Below are 14,124 nucleotides of genomic sequence, written 5' to 3'. Positions count from 1 at the left end.
GCATCTGACTAACTCAGCTTGTAGCATAGTCGGATTTTCAATCATAAACACGAGAGTGGAATCTAGCCAGTAGCATACTTTTTTAAATGTAATATTTATCAACAAATGCGAACATTAAGTAAGAAATAAACGTAGCATCCTTTTATTGACGGTTACTAGATGTCTAATAATGAATTTAAACTCCTTAGGAATATGCCAAAACGTATATTATTCAATGAAAAAATTACGTATTTCAATAACACTAGTGATTCTGTGAAAATGATACTTTCTCATTATCCGTCTGATGTATCGGCTTCGTATGCCATATTTCAATTTACTGTCAGTAGCAACGAATAACCAAGATGTTATTCTTATTAAACACTATAGTTCCATATCTGTCAATTAAGATTACACTTTGTTAGTAAATATAGAAGTTTTTTTTAAAATTAAAAGATACAGGGTGACGCAGAAAAACGGGAACATTTCCACAATCCAATAAAACTAGAAGTGATGAAGGAAATAAATTGTATTCATCGTAACTGAAACCTTCCAACTTTGCCATTTAGGAAACATTGATGGCATTTATCATTTTTCAACAATTACGTCCTTTAGATGGCGTCCTCCTGTACGAATACATTCGTGAAACCTGCTGTTGAGATTCCTCATTGACCGCTGCAACATCTCAGCTGGCATTCTGTGGATTGCATCCCGAATTCTCTGTTTTAACTCGTCCAGGGTTCTTGGTCGAGTCGTGTAGACTTTGCTCCACGAGAAAAGTCACAAACGGATAGATCTGGCGATCTAGGAGGCCCGGGTATGTTAACGAATCGTGAGATCACGCGGTAGCCAAACAACTCTCGCACATATGCCACTGATTGCCGTGTAGTGTGTGATGTCGCTCCGTCACGTTGAAACCAGGCTTCTTGAACGTTTGCAAAGTTGTGCAATGCAGGTGTAACGAAAGTTCGTAACATCTCCACGAACCGATCGGCGTTGGCAGTTATTGTGTTTCGTTGTTCATTTGCGAGACAATACGGCCCGATAATCCCACGTGATGAAACAGCACGCCATACTGTCACTTTAGTAGCGTGTGAAGGGCGCTCATGAACGTCATTAGCATTTGTGTTTTCCCAGTAACGGTAGTTCCGTTTGTTCGCATTACTTGTGCCTCAGCCGGCCGGTGTGGCCGTGCGGTTAAAGGCGCTTCAGTCTCGAACCGCGTGGCCGCTACGGTCGCAGGTTCGAATCCTGCCTCGGGCATGGATGTGTGTGATGTCCTTAGGTTAGTTAGGTTTAATTAGTTCTAAGTTCTAGGTGACTGATGACCTCAGAAGTTAAGTCGCATAGTCCTCAGAGCCATTTGAACCATTTGAACCACTTGTGCCTCATCTGCCGTCCACAACTTTTTTTAGAAATTCATCGTCATTGTTTATTTTTGTCATCATTTGTTGACAGAATCCTAATCGTAATCGGAAATCGTGGTCCTTAAATTGTTGCACCATCTGTAGTTTGCACGGATGAAATTTTAAATCAAGATGAAGGATTCTGCGAGCACTCTCCCGGGACACTCCAATCGCTGCTTCTTGCTTACGAATTGACGCCGTGGGCTCCGTAAGACAGACTCGCGTTCAACATCAGTGTTCGCTGGAGAACGCACACTTCTTGGTCGTCCTGTTGGTTTCTTTTTGAGGGCAGATCCAGTGTCTTCAAAGTTGTTAATCCAACATTTTATCGCGCCTTTCGACGGAACGGCATCATGACATCCTAAATTACAAAAATGTCAAAACTCCCTCTGCGCCGCTACCAAACTATCATTGTTTTTGTAAAACATTTTTATGGCTACCGCACGCTGTTGTCCGTTCCACTGACGCACGATTAGTGAAATGGCGAACTGTTTACTTGCTGTCTGTCACGAACCCGCAGTGCTGCCACGTGCGCATGGCTGCCACTCCTTATTTCAAACTTTCCCGTTATTCTGTGTCACCCTGTATTTATCTTACTAGCGATATTCGAACCATCGAACGTACTAACGTGATGAGAAACCGACGAATTCGTCGAAATAATGAAAATTGTTTTTAACTGCACTTGGAGATTTACTAATTTTGAAAGGTGATATTTCAGAGTTCTTTGTCGTACTGTCTTAGAAAATTTATGTGCGTGCACTGAACTCCACCTGCTGCAAGTGTGCACAAAATCGGAATCTGTGAGGACCCCTCGTCAATGTAGAATCCTCCTTTTACCACCAGCATAACTGTGACCTGAAGCCACTTTGGCACAAAGAACTTTTAATAATTATCTGACAGGTCTTTCACTGGAAACTTTCCTCAGAAACATCGATAAATTATTTCTTTGGTATTGTGTAACGTCATCACATATACAATCACGGCCTTCCCCGTACTCTCTGACTGCCGAAGGAGTCTGCCACCTCTGCAACAAACCACCTCCGTCGCTCGCTAATGGGCGATCGTTGTTGAAATCCATACGCTGTGTGGAAAGGCCACATCACACAAGAATTTCAGTCTTCCTACTACAGACGCTGGAAGCAAATGAATCCCTTACGCGACTTGCCGTAAGATCAAACAAATTGTACTATCTTGCTGTACATGGGCATGTTACAGCGTGTCATGAAATGATTCCGTAGTATCTATCATTTTATTTCCTCCTGAAAAAAGTTTTTGGGCAGTACTACGTTAGTGAAGCATCTGTATACACTTACGAGGCTAATCCGCAAACTAAGGTTACAAAAATTTTTTGAGGCGCAAAAAATTTAATTTATCATAATAAAATTTAGATGCATTGTAGTACAGGTGCTGCATTATTTTTCCAACCAATCACCATGTATCTCTGTACATTTTGTCATCAGTAGGACGAGTTTTTTGATTCGTGTGTCATAGACGTCTCCCACCGCCTTTTTCAGTCAGTTCTTCACTTCGATTTTCACCTCGTCGTCGTCGGAAAAGTGTTTTCCAATAAGGTTTTTCTTCAATTTATTGACCGGCCGCTGTGCCCGAGCGCTTCTATGCACTTCAGTCTGGAACCGCGCTGCTGCTACGGTCGAAGGTTCGAATCCTACCTTGGGCATGGATGTGTGTGATGTCCTGAGGTTAGTTAAGTTTAAGTAGTTCTAAGTCTAGGGGACTGATGACCTCAGATGTTAAGTCCCATACTGCTTAGAGCCATTTGGACCATCAATTTAGTGAACATAGTCACTAGGTGTGAGATCGGGGCTGTGAGAGAGTTGACTTAAAACATCCCGACCAAACGAAGTCAACCACTCTTGCGTTGCATGAGCGGTGTGCGGACGCGCGCTCTCACGAAGCAGACAGAGTCTCGTTGTCAGCACGTCTGTGTTGTACGGCTCTGCGAAGTTTCTTCATGACCCCACAGTATCTTGCAGCATTTATGGTCCCACCTATTTCCAAAAAATCAACGGGAGAAACTCTTTTCCTGTCCCAAAACACTGACACGACGATTTTCCTTGCTATATCCTGGGTGTGAATTTCTTGGCTATAATATTTCCGTTCATCTCCCTTATACAGACACTCTATATACTCCTTTTATCTTTCCGCTTTCCCTTCCTTGCTTAGGACTGGTTTTACATCTGAGCTCTTGATATTCATACAGTTGCTTCCCTTATCTCAAAAAGTCTTTTTAAATTTCCTGTAGGCAGAATCCATTTTGCCATAGTGAAAAATTCCTACATTTGTCCTCTACCCATTCTTGCTCAGCCATTTAACACTTCCTGTCCAACTCATTTTGAGAGACGTTTGTATTCCCCTTCGCTAGCTTTATTTGCTGCATTTTTATATTTTCTTCTTCCATCAATTGAATTCAATGTCTCTACTATGCCTTGTCTTTCGACCTATTTGACACTCTGCTGCCTTCTCTATTTCATCTCTTATAGCTATTTATTTGTCTTCTACTGTATTCCTTTTCCCTGCTCTACTCAACCGCTGCGTAATGCTTCGTCTAAAACTATCAGCAACCTCTAGTTTTTTCAACTTATCCATGTTCCGTCTCCTTAATTTCCTACCTTTTTTGCAGTTTCTTCAGGTTTAATGTACAGTTCACTACCAATAATTTGTGGTCAGAGTCCAATTTAACCCTGTAAATGTCTTACAGTTTAAAATCTGGTTCCGAAATCCCTTTCTTGCCATTATGTAATCAATCTGAAACCTTCCAGTGCCTCCAGGAGTCTTCCATGTATACGCGCTACTTTGATGATTCTCAAGCAAGGTGTTAGCGATGGCCGCGCGGGGTAGCCGAGCGGTCTAGGGCGCCTTGTCACGGTCCGCGCGGCTCCCCCCGTCGGAGATTCGAGTCCTCCCTCGGGCATGGGTGTGTGTTGTCCTTAGCGTAAGTTAGTTTAAGTTAGATTAAGTAGTGTGTAAGCCTAGGGACCGATGACCTCAGCAGTTTGGTCCCATAAGACCTTACTACAAATTTCCATTGTTACCAATGATTAAATTATTCTATGTGCAAAATTCCACTAGACGGCTTGCTCTTTCATTTCTTTCCGTGAGTCGAAATTACATTTTTGCTTTTCTTCCTTTTCTACCACCAAACTGCAGTCTCCCATGACAATTAAATTATCGTTTCCTTTAACTATCTGAATAATTTCTTTTATCTCATCATACATTTCTTCAGTCTCTCCATTATCTCCAGAGCTAGTTAGCATATAAACTTGTACAACTATTGTAGGTGTGAACTTAGTGCCTATCTTGGCTACGTTAATGCGTTCACTATGCTGTTTCACGTAGATTACCTGCATTCCTATTTGCTTATTCATTATTACACCCACTCTTGCATTATCCCTTTGTGAGTTTGTATTTATATCCCTGCATTCATCTGACAGAAGTCCTGTTTCTCTTGACACCGAGCTTCGCTAAGTCTCAATATATTGAACTTCAAGCTATCCATTTCCGTTTTTAAAACCTCTACCTACCTGCCCGATTAAGGCATTTAACATTCCTAGATACTATCCGTAGAACGACAGATTTGTTTTCCTTGGTCATGACATCCTTCTGAGTAGTTCCAGCATGGAGATCCGAATAGGAAACTCTTTCATCTCCAGGATATGTTACCCAACAAGAACCTATCATAATTTAACAATATAGTAGAGCTACATGCCCTCGGGAAAATTACAGCTGCAGTTTCCCCTCGCTTTAGGCTGCTCGCAGTACCAGGACAGCAATGCCGTCTTGGTTAGCCAGATGAGTCAATCATTCAGACTGATGCCCCCGCAACGACTGAAAAGGGTGCCGCCGCTCTTCAGGAGCCGTATGTTTGTCTGGCTTCTCGACAGGCATCACTCCATTGTTGTTGTACACACAGTACAGCTATGTACGGTTAAGGCAGGCAAGCCACCCAAACCGACGGCAAGTCCGTGGTTCATGGGAAACATCGGAAACTATGAACGAAATTTTCACTCTGCAGCGGAGTGTGCGCTGATATGAAATTTCCTGACAGCTTAAAACTGTGTACGAGACGGAGATTCGAACAAAGGACCTTTGCCTTATGCGGACAAGTGCTCTGCACTTGATATGAAACTTTCTGGCAGATTAAAACTTTGTTGCCAGACTGAGATTAGAGCTCGGGACCTTTGCCTATTGCGGGCAATTGCTCTACCAACCGAGCTAGCAAGCACGATTTACGACCAGCCTTTACAGTTTCAATTCTGCCAGTAACTCGTCTCCTAGGTTCCAAACTTCACAGGAGCTCTCCTGCGAACCTTGCAGAGCTAGCACTCCTGAAAGAAAGGATATTGCGGAGACATGGCTTAGTCACAGACAGGTGGATGGTTCCAGAATGAAGTATTGACTCTACAGGGGAATATGCGCTCCTCTGAATATTCCTGGCAGACTAAAACTGTATGCCAGACCGAGACTCGGGATCTTTGCCTTTCGTGGGCAAGTGCTCTGCCAGCTAACCTTCCTTCCAGGAGTGCTATTCCTGCATGGTTTCCAATAGAACTTTCGAAGGTAGGAGACGAGATACTGGCCAAACTGAAGCTGTGACGACGGGGTGTGAACTGTGCTTGGGTAGCTTAGCCAGTAGAGCACTTGCCCACGAAAGGACAAAGTCCAGAGTTCGAGTCTCGACCTGATACACAGTTATAACCTGCCAGGAAGTTTCTAACCAGAGCAGACACCTCTGCAGCGTGAAAATTTCTTTCTGAAAACATCCCCCAGGCTATGCCTATGCCATGTCTCCGCAATATAATTTCTTAAGGAGTGCTAGTTTTGCAAGGTTCATAGGAGAAAAATGGTTCAAATGGCTCTAAGCACTATGGGAGGTCATCAGTCCCACAGACTTAGAACTACGTAAACCTAACTAACCTAAGGACATCATACACGTCCATGCCCGAGGTAGGATTCGAACCTGCGACCATAGCAGTCGCGTGGTTCCGGACTGAAGGGCCTAGAACCGCTCGGCCACAGCGGCCGGCTCGCAGGAGAACGTGTGTGAAATTTGGATGGTAGGAGACGAGATGTTGGCACAATTGAAGCTGTGAGTACGGTGCATGAGTTGTGCTCAGGTAGCTCAGTTGGTAGAGCACTTGCCCACCAGAGGCAAAGGTCCCGAGTTCGAGTCTCGGTCCGGCTCACAGTTTCATTGGAAACTGTGGTGTAACCAACATAAAATTGCAATATTGCTTCAGAACAAATTAGTGTATTTGCACGTGCTCCTTTACGCTTTTTTCTGTAACAATCCAGAAGAATTGTACTTGTTTCCCATTGCCATTACGTGAAGTTTTTTGTTGTCATGTTGTATGTGCTTGGAATGTACGAACATAAATCTGTTTACATCATCAGGTATACCACTCACATAAATGCATCTGACTGCTGTGTATTACATCGAACTTCTAGGAGGAAACTCTCTCTCTCCAGGAGACAACGCCGAAGCAGGCTTGGCTTTAGCCGGTGGCAGTGACGGGAGGGCACTGTGTACAGCCACCTCTTTTTTGCTTCTCGGCTAAATGATTACGACTGAAACTTTTTCTACCTACAGGGCTTTTACCTGCTATGGCCACCTCTTCAATGACCGCGAAGCCCTCGGTTGTGGAATTTCATAACTCTACTGAAACAATTACTCGTGATCAGGTGTTACTCAAAGATCAAATCCTTACCTTTGAAAAATCCGACTTCGTAGATATCGATGACCAGCTGCACACAAACTTGTCTTTTTCCATCCTTCAGACCCTTCATGTACAATTTATACTTCCCGTAAGGTAAGGCGACGAACTTTTTTAGGGTGATCGGTCGTGTCCAGTACCGATGCATGTAGTAGGTGCCCTGCTAACAGAGGTAGCGATGTAATTACACAATACAGGTTTTGTGACTAAATCAAAACTTCAACTTGTAGGATTATTCTTAGTCGAGGTCTTTACTGAGTATCAGATGTAGCAGTCTCTTCCTGTTTTTTTTTTTTCCTCTGCTCCTTTCATAACTTAGACACGCTTATTGCATTTTGGCCGTCATATATTGGCACATGTAAGTTAAAGAAATAACAAAGGATGTTGAAATTCACACTCTAATAGTTAACATAGCAATGAGTGAACATCCTGATACTTCTCAGCAATCAGTGGCAAATGACAAAGACAGGAACGGAAAGTCTAAATCTCAAGACATTCGCCTAACACGAGTGAAATGAAGAAACAGAGAGTAAGACGTCGTGGTCTCCTGACCTTCATTGCTTACATATTCCGCCCTCACAATCACATTCTGCACATCAAGACGCTTCATTCGAACCCACACTCGATAAGATAAAGTCAATCTTGTATGAATTCATTTAAATTATATGCAAATAACTAATAAGTCGCAAGTGCGCACCGTGGTTGAAATACTCGAGGCTGGCCTACACACTTACATTCAAGACACGACGCCACAGGAGCTTTTAGTTCGATAGAGGCAAAACCGCACGCCAGGAGGCCAGTCCCAACCCATCTACGTCGGCCGGTGACCGCCTGTAGAGCAGACAGCGTTAGCCCGAGTGAAAGGAGGAACGACCCCGCGTTCGGCTTAAAAGCAAATTCCGCTACATTGTGTGGGAGCGGCCAGCCTACGCATTCTTTACACATAGCACGTAGTTTCAGAGATTTTCACAGAGAGACAGCAAACGCGAAACGCCGATACTACAGATTTCCGGATTGGTCGCCTTAAACGAAACGTCATTCTCCCGTTTTAGAAGAGCAATGCTGATTGGTAGACGATATTTCTGACGCCTTGAGCTGAAGGAGTAATGGAAGAGACCGAAAGATATACCCCTTCACGTCTGGCGTGGAGAGGCGCCGTTCCGTTGTCTCTCTTGGAGCGAGAACACGTAACGAGAGAGTGCGCGCTCGTACATGTACTCAAAGAGCGAGGAACAAGTCTCTCCTCAGTACTGCACTGGGAGAGCACCTCTGTTGAGAGCGAATCGAAGTGTGACTCTATATTGAGTCCTTGCAATTAAGCGTTGTCCACTGTATTGGCCGACACACTTATTGTGCGGTGTGAACGGACAGAGTTATAGTTAAACGCCTGCGAGCGAATTTTGAGTGGCATCGCGGTGGACTGGTTATCTGATCGGTGTACCACGCCAATAGTTAGACTAGGGGCGAATAGAAGTCCTTGAGTTCATCAAGGCGTAGGGAGAGTTTGATTGGCGAAGGTCAATCCAGATAGAACGAGAGTTATCTTATTTGTCAGCAGTGAGCGGTGCAGACAGCAGTCATCGCAGCTTACAGTACTGTGTGCTACAGTCCTTGCGAGTCCCATATTTCCTCCACAACAGTACACTTCACTGCATTTCACACGCGACATTCCTGACCGTACCTAGCAACATTCTAAAGGATAATTATTCAAGTTGAGTATCTCCTCCATGTCCGAACAACATCTCTTTGGTTCACTCAGAGACTCCTGGACACTTCCCTTGTTGAGAGCCCTTCCTGGAACAAAGAGACAATGTGGACGCGATCGAACAGCGATATCTAGGTATGGTTGAACTACAGACAACACGAGCCATGTACGTCCTTCCTGGCGGAATGACCGGAACTGATCGGCTGTCGGACCCCAACCGTCTAATAGGCGCTGCTCATGCATGATTGTTTACATTTTTGGGCAGATTTTGTGACATCTCTGAACACTCAAAGGGACTGTGTCTGTGGTACAATATCCATAATCAGTGACTGTCTTCAGGAGTTCTGGGAATCGGGGTGATGCAAAACTTTTTTTTTGGTGTGTGTAAATGGATACTTAAATATGGAGCTCTAAAACCGGCAGTATATTTACAATGTGAAGCAGATACTTTTATGAGCCGATAGGTTGATATTTTATCAGTCTGTTTATCGAATATGTATATGTAGGTGCCATTTAAATATCGATGTATCGGATACTCGATACCTTTAAAAATATCAACAGTTCTATCAGAAAGAGTAGGTGGCTGTTTCTCGAGGAGGTCCTGGCTATACTTCAGTCTTCCGTGAAGACGTACCCGTGTCCACAGGACCGCATGCATTCGTTCCTGGTGTGACGAAGGCTTACAAACCCTACCGCACGTCGTCCGTTAAATCACTCAGTCTTAAGGCCAGGTTCTCATTCAAAATGGTTGAAAAATCGATTTTTTGTTGCATTTTTGAATGATATTTGCGTCAGTGATGTTGATATACGGTCTTGGAATTGCAGACTAAACATAAGTAACGAAAACACTATTTTTATCAAAATTCCATTAAAATTGGCCAAAAGATAATATTCGGTCAGCCACAATGGATTATACATTTTGAATTTTGAAAATCTAACTTCAGATTTGTGTTCAGCGACATCAAAAGTGCATAATGGCATATAGTTTTTACGAAAATTCGGCTAATAATTAATATAAAAGTTCGCCCTAAACTTTAGTCATGGTTTTCCTCGTATCGTTAAATTTAACGTTGTTTCATTGTAGTTAGGTACAAGCTCCCATAAATTTAGTGTAGTATCTACTGATGTTATCCATTTTTGATTTGAGATAACTTCTAGAGGCTACACTCTACTTCAAACTCGTAGGTTCTCGATCAGACCTCGATTATGGGCTCCATTTTCTTCTTTTTTGTATCGAAAATCTAAAATATAGTTGCACGTATGTCTTTTCATTGTCTCAAAAAAATTTCGAAACTTTGCATATTTTTTGTTTGTTTGAATGAGAACTTGGACGTAATTTCCAATAAAATATGGAGTCTCATTCTCTGCAAATCAAGGACAACATCAAGACTGGGGGCCTTGTGACGACGCCATACCAGTGTCGTATCTGTTGTGGAGGGGGCATCTGACTTTTTGTCACTGTGGCTCTTGTGTGCGTGGGGTTGCTATTCTGTTATTCTGAGCAACGGATTAATCTGAGATGTACCCTTTACCCTGTGGCTACTGCAAGATGCAATTTACACCCCCACACTACCACAGAAGTCAGACAGATGCTCCAAAAGAGAAATGCCTGAAAAACTTTCAGTAATAAATATCTTCTGGAGCCCTCCGCTGTAAGGAAATGACACAAAAATTTACAAAATTTCTTACGTACCTAGTCGGATATTTGGGTACTGGAGTAGTGCTGGTTAGTGTAAGAAAAACATGAAACTAACGAAAATTATTATTTATTTTGCAAAAATTCTGAGAAATCACAATGGCACTTTTAGTTATGAACTGAACTACTGCAGTGGATGACCGCTACCTACGGATTATGGCTCGGAGAAACCCTGACGGCAACGCCACCATGTTGAATAATGCTTTTCGTGCAGCCACAGGACGCCGTGTTACAACTCAAACTGTGCGCAACTTCACTCCCGACGTCCATGGAGAGGTCCATCTTTGCAACCACGACACGATTATAGTTGGTGGAGACTTTAATTTACACTCGATATGTTGGCGAAAATACATGTTTCATTTCGGAGGTACGCATAAAATATCATCTTAAATCGTTTTAAACGCATTCTCTGAAAATTATTTCGACCAATTAGTTCATGAGCCCATGCGAATAGTAAACGGTTGTGAAGACACACTTGACCTCTCAGCAACAAATAATTCTGAGTTAATAACGAGCATCAAAACCGATACAAGGATTAGTGAACACAGGGTTGTTGTACCGAGACTGAATATTGTAATCCCCAAATCCTCAAAAAATAAACGAAAAATATACCTATTCAAAAAGGCAGATAAGAATTCACTTGACGTCTTCCTGATAGACAATCTCCACTCATTCCTAATTAATAAAATAAGAGTAGATCAGATGTGGCTTCAAATCAAAGAAATAGTATTGGCAGCAGTTAAGAGATTTATTCCAAATAAATTAACAAACGATGCAGCTGACCCTCCTTGGTACACAAAACGAGTTAGAACACTTTTGCAGAAACAACGAAACAAACGTGCCAAACTTAAACAGACGCAAAATTCCCAAGATTGGCGATCTTTTACAGAAGCTCGAAATTTAGCGCGGACTTCAATGCGAGATGCTTATAACAGTTTGAGGCGTGGTAGAAGTTGCTGTTCTGAAGAGCGAGCCGCAGTGTGTAGTGTGAAGCAGTCGCCCTCCGTTTCTGGTGGTGGCGCCGCTGTGGCAGTCGCAGCTTCGGTGTCTCCCTCTGGTGGGAAAAACGAAAGGTTGCCTGTTCACGTGCATTTAAGGGGCGCTGTGAGCTCGCCAGTGGGTCAGTCTGGGTCAGTCTCTCGTCCACTGCTTGCTCCTCTGTCTCTCGTCCGCATTTGTTAGGCAGTTAGTGGCTGTCTGTCGTTCGGAGCTGCCTCTGTCATGTTTCTCGGATTCGGTGTGTGAACGAATTTATTGCTTGAAGTGTAACGGCCTAATTTCTTAAATATGTTTTTATCTTTCCTATCATCTGGAGAGGCGGTATATGTGTACTGTAGAGCATGTTTGGCCAACCTTGCATAATTTTATGTTAGATTGCATTTCATGGGCTTTTATTTAAATGGTCATTTTAGTAAATAAAATTGCCACTCTTCCACCATAAGACATTCTTAGAAGTTAAAATCAAGTTGCACCTTCAGTGGAACGTTTATCTTTTAATTTTAGTCTTTTGTACCATTTCCATCCATCCTATGGGGTGCATAGTTTGTGTGCTTGTGTGAATTGTTAAAACTTTTACTTTACGGTAATCTGGTGTGTTGCAGATTTGCACCAGTGTAGTCTTTCAGAGGCTGTTGTGAGCGGTCGTAACTACAGCCGCGTCTAAAGGGAGCGGCAAGGTTCTCAGCCCAAAAGCTCATACACTCAAAAATTTGCTTCTTTCTGCCTCTGAATAAATTGTAACTTGAGGTTTAGAGGGTGCTTTCTGCTTATAATTTTAAATCTGTTTCTAAGAAAAAAATCTGTTAGGAATAAAATTCCCATTTGTTGAAGGCAAATTGATTTTGATTTCATAAGTTACTCCCTGGCAACTACTTCCACGCTCACATAGCGTGACTAAATGTCTTAATGTTGTTGATGAGTAGTAAATAAAGTAAATTTTTAAGAATATTCTTTGACATTAAATCCACAGTTCACAGTTTCCACAACGAAACTTTGTCTCGAAAACTGGGAGAAAACCCAAAGAGATTCTGGTCGTATGTAAAGTATGTTAGTGGCAAGAAACAATCAATGCCTCCTCTGCGCGATAACAATGGAGATACTATCGAAGACAGTGCTGCCAAAGCACAGCCTTCCGAAACCCCTTCACAAAAGAAGACGACGTAAATATTCCAGAATTCGAATCAAGAACAACTATCAACATGTGTAATGTAGAAGTAAATATCCTCAGAGTAGTGAAGCAACTGAAGTCACTTAACAAAAGCAAGTCTTCTGCACCAGACAGGAAACCAATTAGGTTCGTTTCTGAGTATGCTGATGCATTAGCTCCATACTTAACAATCACATACAACTGTTCGTTCGACGAAAGATCCGTACTAAAAGACTGGAAACTTGCACAAGTCACACCAATATTCGAGGAAAGTAGTAAGAGTAATCCACTTAATTACAGGCCCATATCGTTAACGTATATGTGCAGCAGGATTTCTGGAACATATATTGTGTTTGAACATCATGAATCACCTCGAAGAAAACTATCTATTGACACACAGTCGACATGGGTTTAGAAAACATAAAAAAATGGCTCGAAGCACTGTGGGACTTAACATCTGAGGTCATCAGTCCCCTATACTTAGAACTGCTTAAACCTGACCAACCTAAGAACATCACACGCATCCTTGCCTGAGGCAGAATTCGAACCTGCGACCCTAGCAGCAGCGTGGTTCAGGACTGAAGCGCCTAGAACCGCTCAGCTACGGCGGCCGCCTTAGAAAACATGGTTCCTGTCAAACACAACTAGCTCTTTATTCACATGAAGTGTTGAGTGCTATTGACAAGGGGTTTCAGACCGATTCCGTACTTCTGGATTTCCGGAAGGCTTTTGACCCTGTACCACACAAGCGGCTTGTAGTGAAATTGCGTGCTTATGGAATATCGTCTCAGTTATGTGACTGGATTTGTGATTTCCTGTCAGAGAGGTCACAGTTCGTAGTAACTGACGGAAAGTCATCGAGTAAAACAGAAGTGGTTTCTGGCGTTCCCCAAGGTAGTGTTATAGGCCCTTTGCTGTTCCTTATCTATGTAAACGATTTGGAAGACAATCGAAGTACCCGTCTTAGGTTGTTTGCAGATGACGCTGTCGTTTATCGAATAATAGAATCATCAGAAGATCAAAACAAACTGCAAAACGATTTAGAAGAGATATTTGTTTCAAATGGCTCTGAGCACTATGGGACTTATCATCTGTGGTCATCAGTCCCCTAGAACTTAGAACTACTTAAACTTAACTAACCTAAGAACATCACACACATTCATGCCCGAGGCAAGATTCGAACCTGCGACCGTAGCGGTCACGCGGCTCCAGACTGAAGTGCCGAGAACCGCACGGCCACACCGGCCGGCTTAGAAGAGATATCTGAATGGTGCGAAAAGTGGCAGTTGACCCTAAATAGCGAAAAGTGTGAGGTCATCCACATGAATGCTAAAAGGAATTCGTTAAAATTTGGTACACGATAAATCAGACTAATCTAATATTTGTAAATTCAACTAAGTACCTAGGAATTTCAATTACGAACAACTTAAATTGGAAGGAACGCATAGAAAATGTTGTGGGGA

General features: G+C 42.7%; 1 protein-coding gene across 1 annotated transcript in view; it reads right to left on the bottom strand.

Moving 5' to 3' along the window:
- LOC124562660 overlaps positions 1–14,124 on the bottom strand; it is a 114,565-nt gene that overhangs the window by 20,869 nt on the left and 79,572 nt on the right. The window contains exon 4 of the mRNA XM_047130949.1: positions 7,109–7,274. Within this exon, the coding sequence (XP_046986905.1) occupies positions 7,109–7,274 (166 nt within the window). The remainder of the gene's footprint in view (positions 1–7,108; positions 7,275–14,124) is intronic.

This window comes from Schistocerca americana, unplaced genomic scaffold, assembly GCF_021461395.2.
Source record: "Schistocerca americana isolate TAMUIC-IGC-003095 unplaced genomic scaffold, iqSchAmer2.1 HiC_scaffold_117, whole genome shotgun sequence".
In the NCBI taxonomy this organism is placed as follows: Eukaryota; Metazoa; Arthropoda; class Insecta; order Orthoptera; family Acrididae; genus Schistocerca; species Schistocerca americana.
The sequence above is the reverse complement of the archived record's forward strand: the minus strand, read 5'-3'. Positions and strand labels throughout refer to the sequence as shown.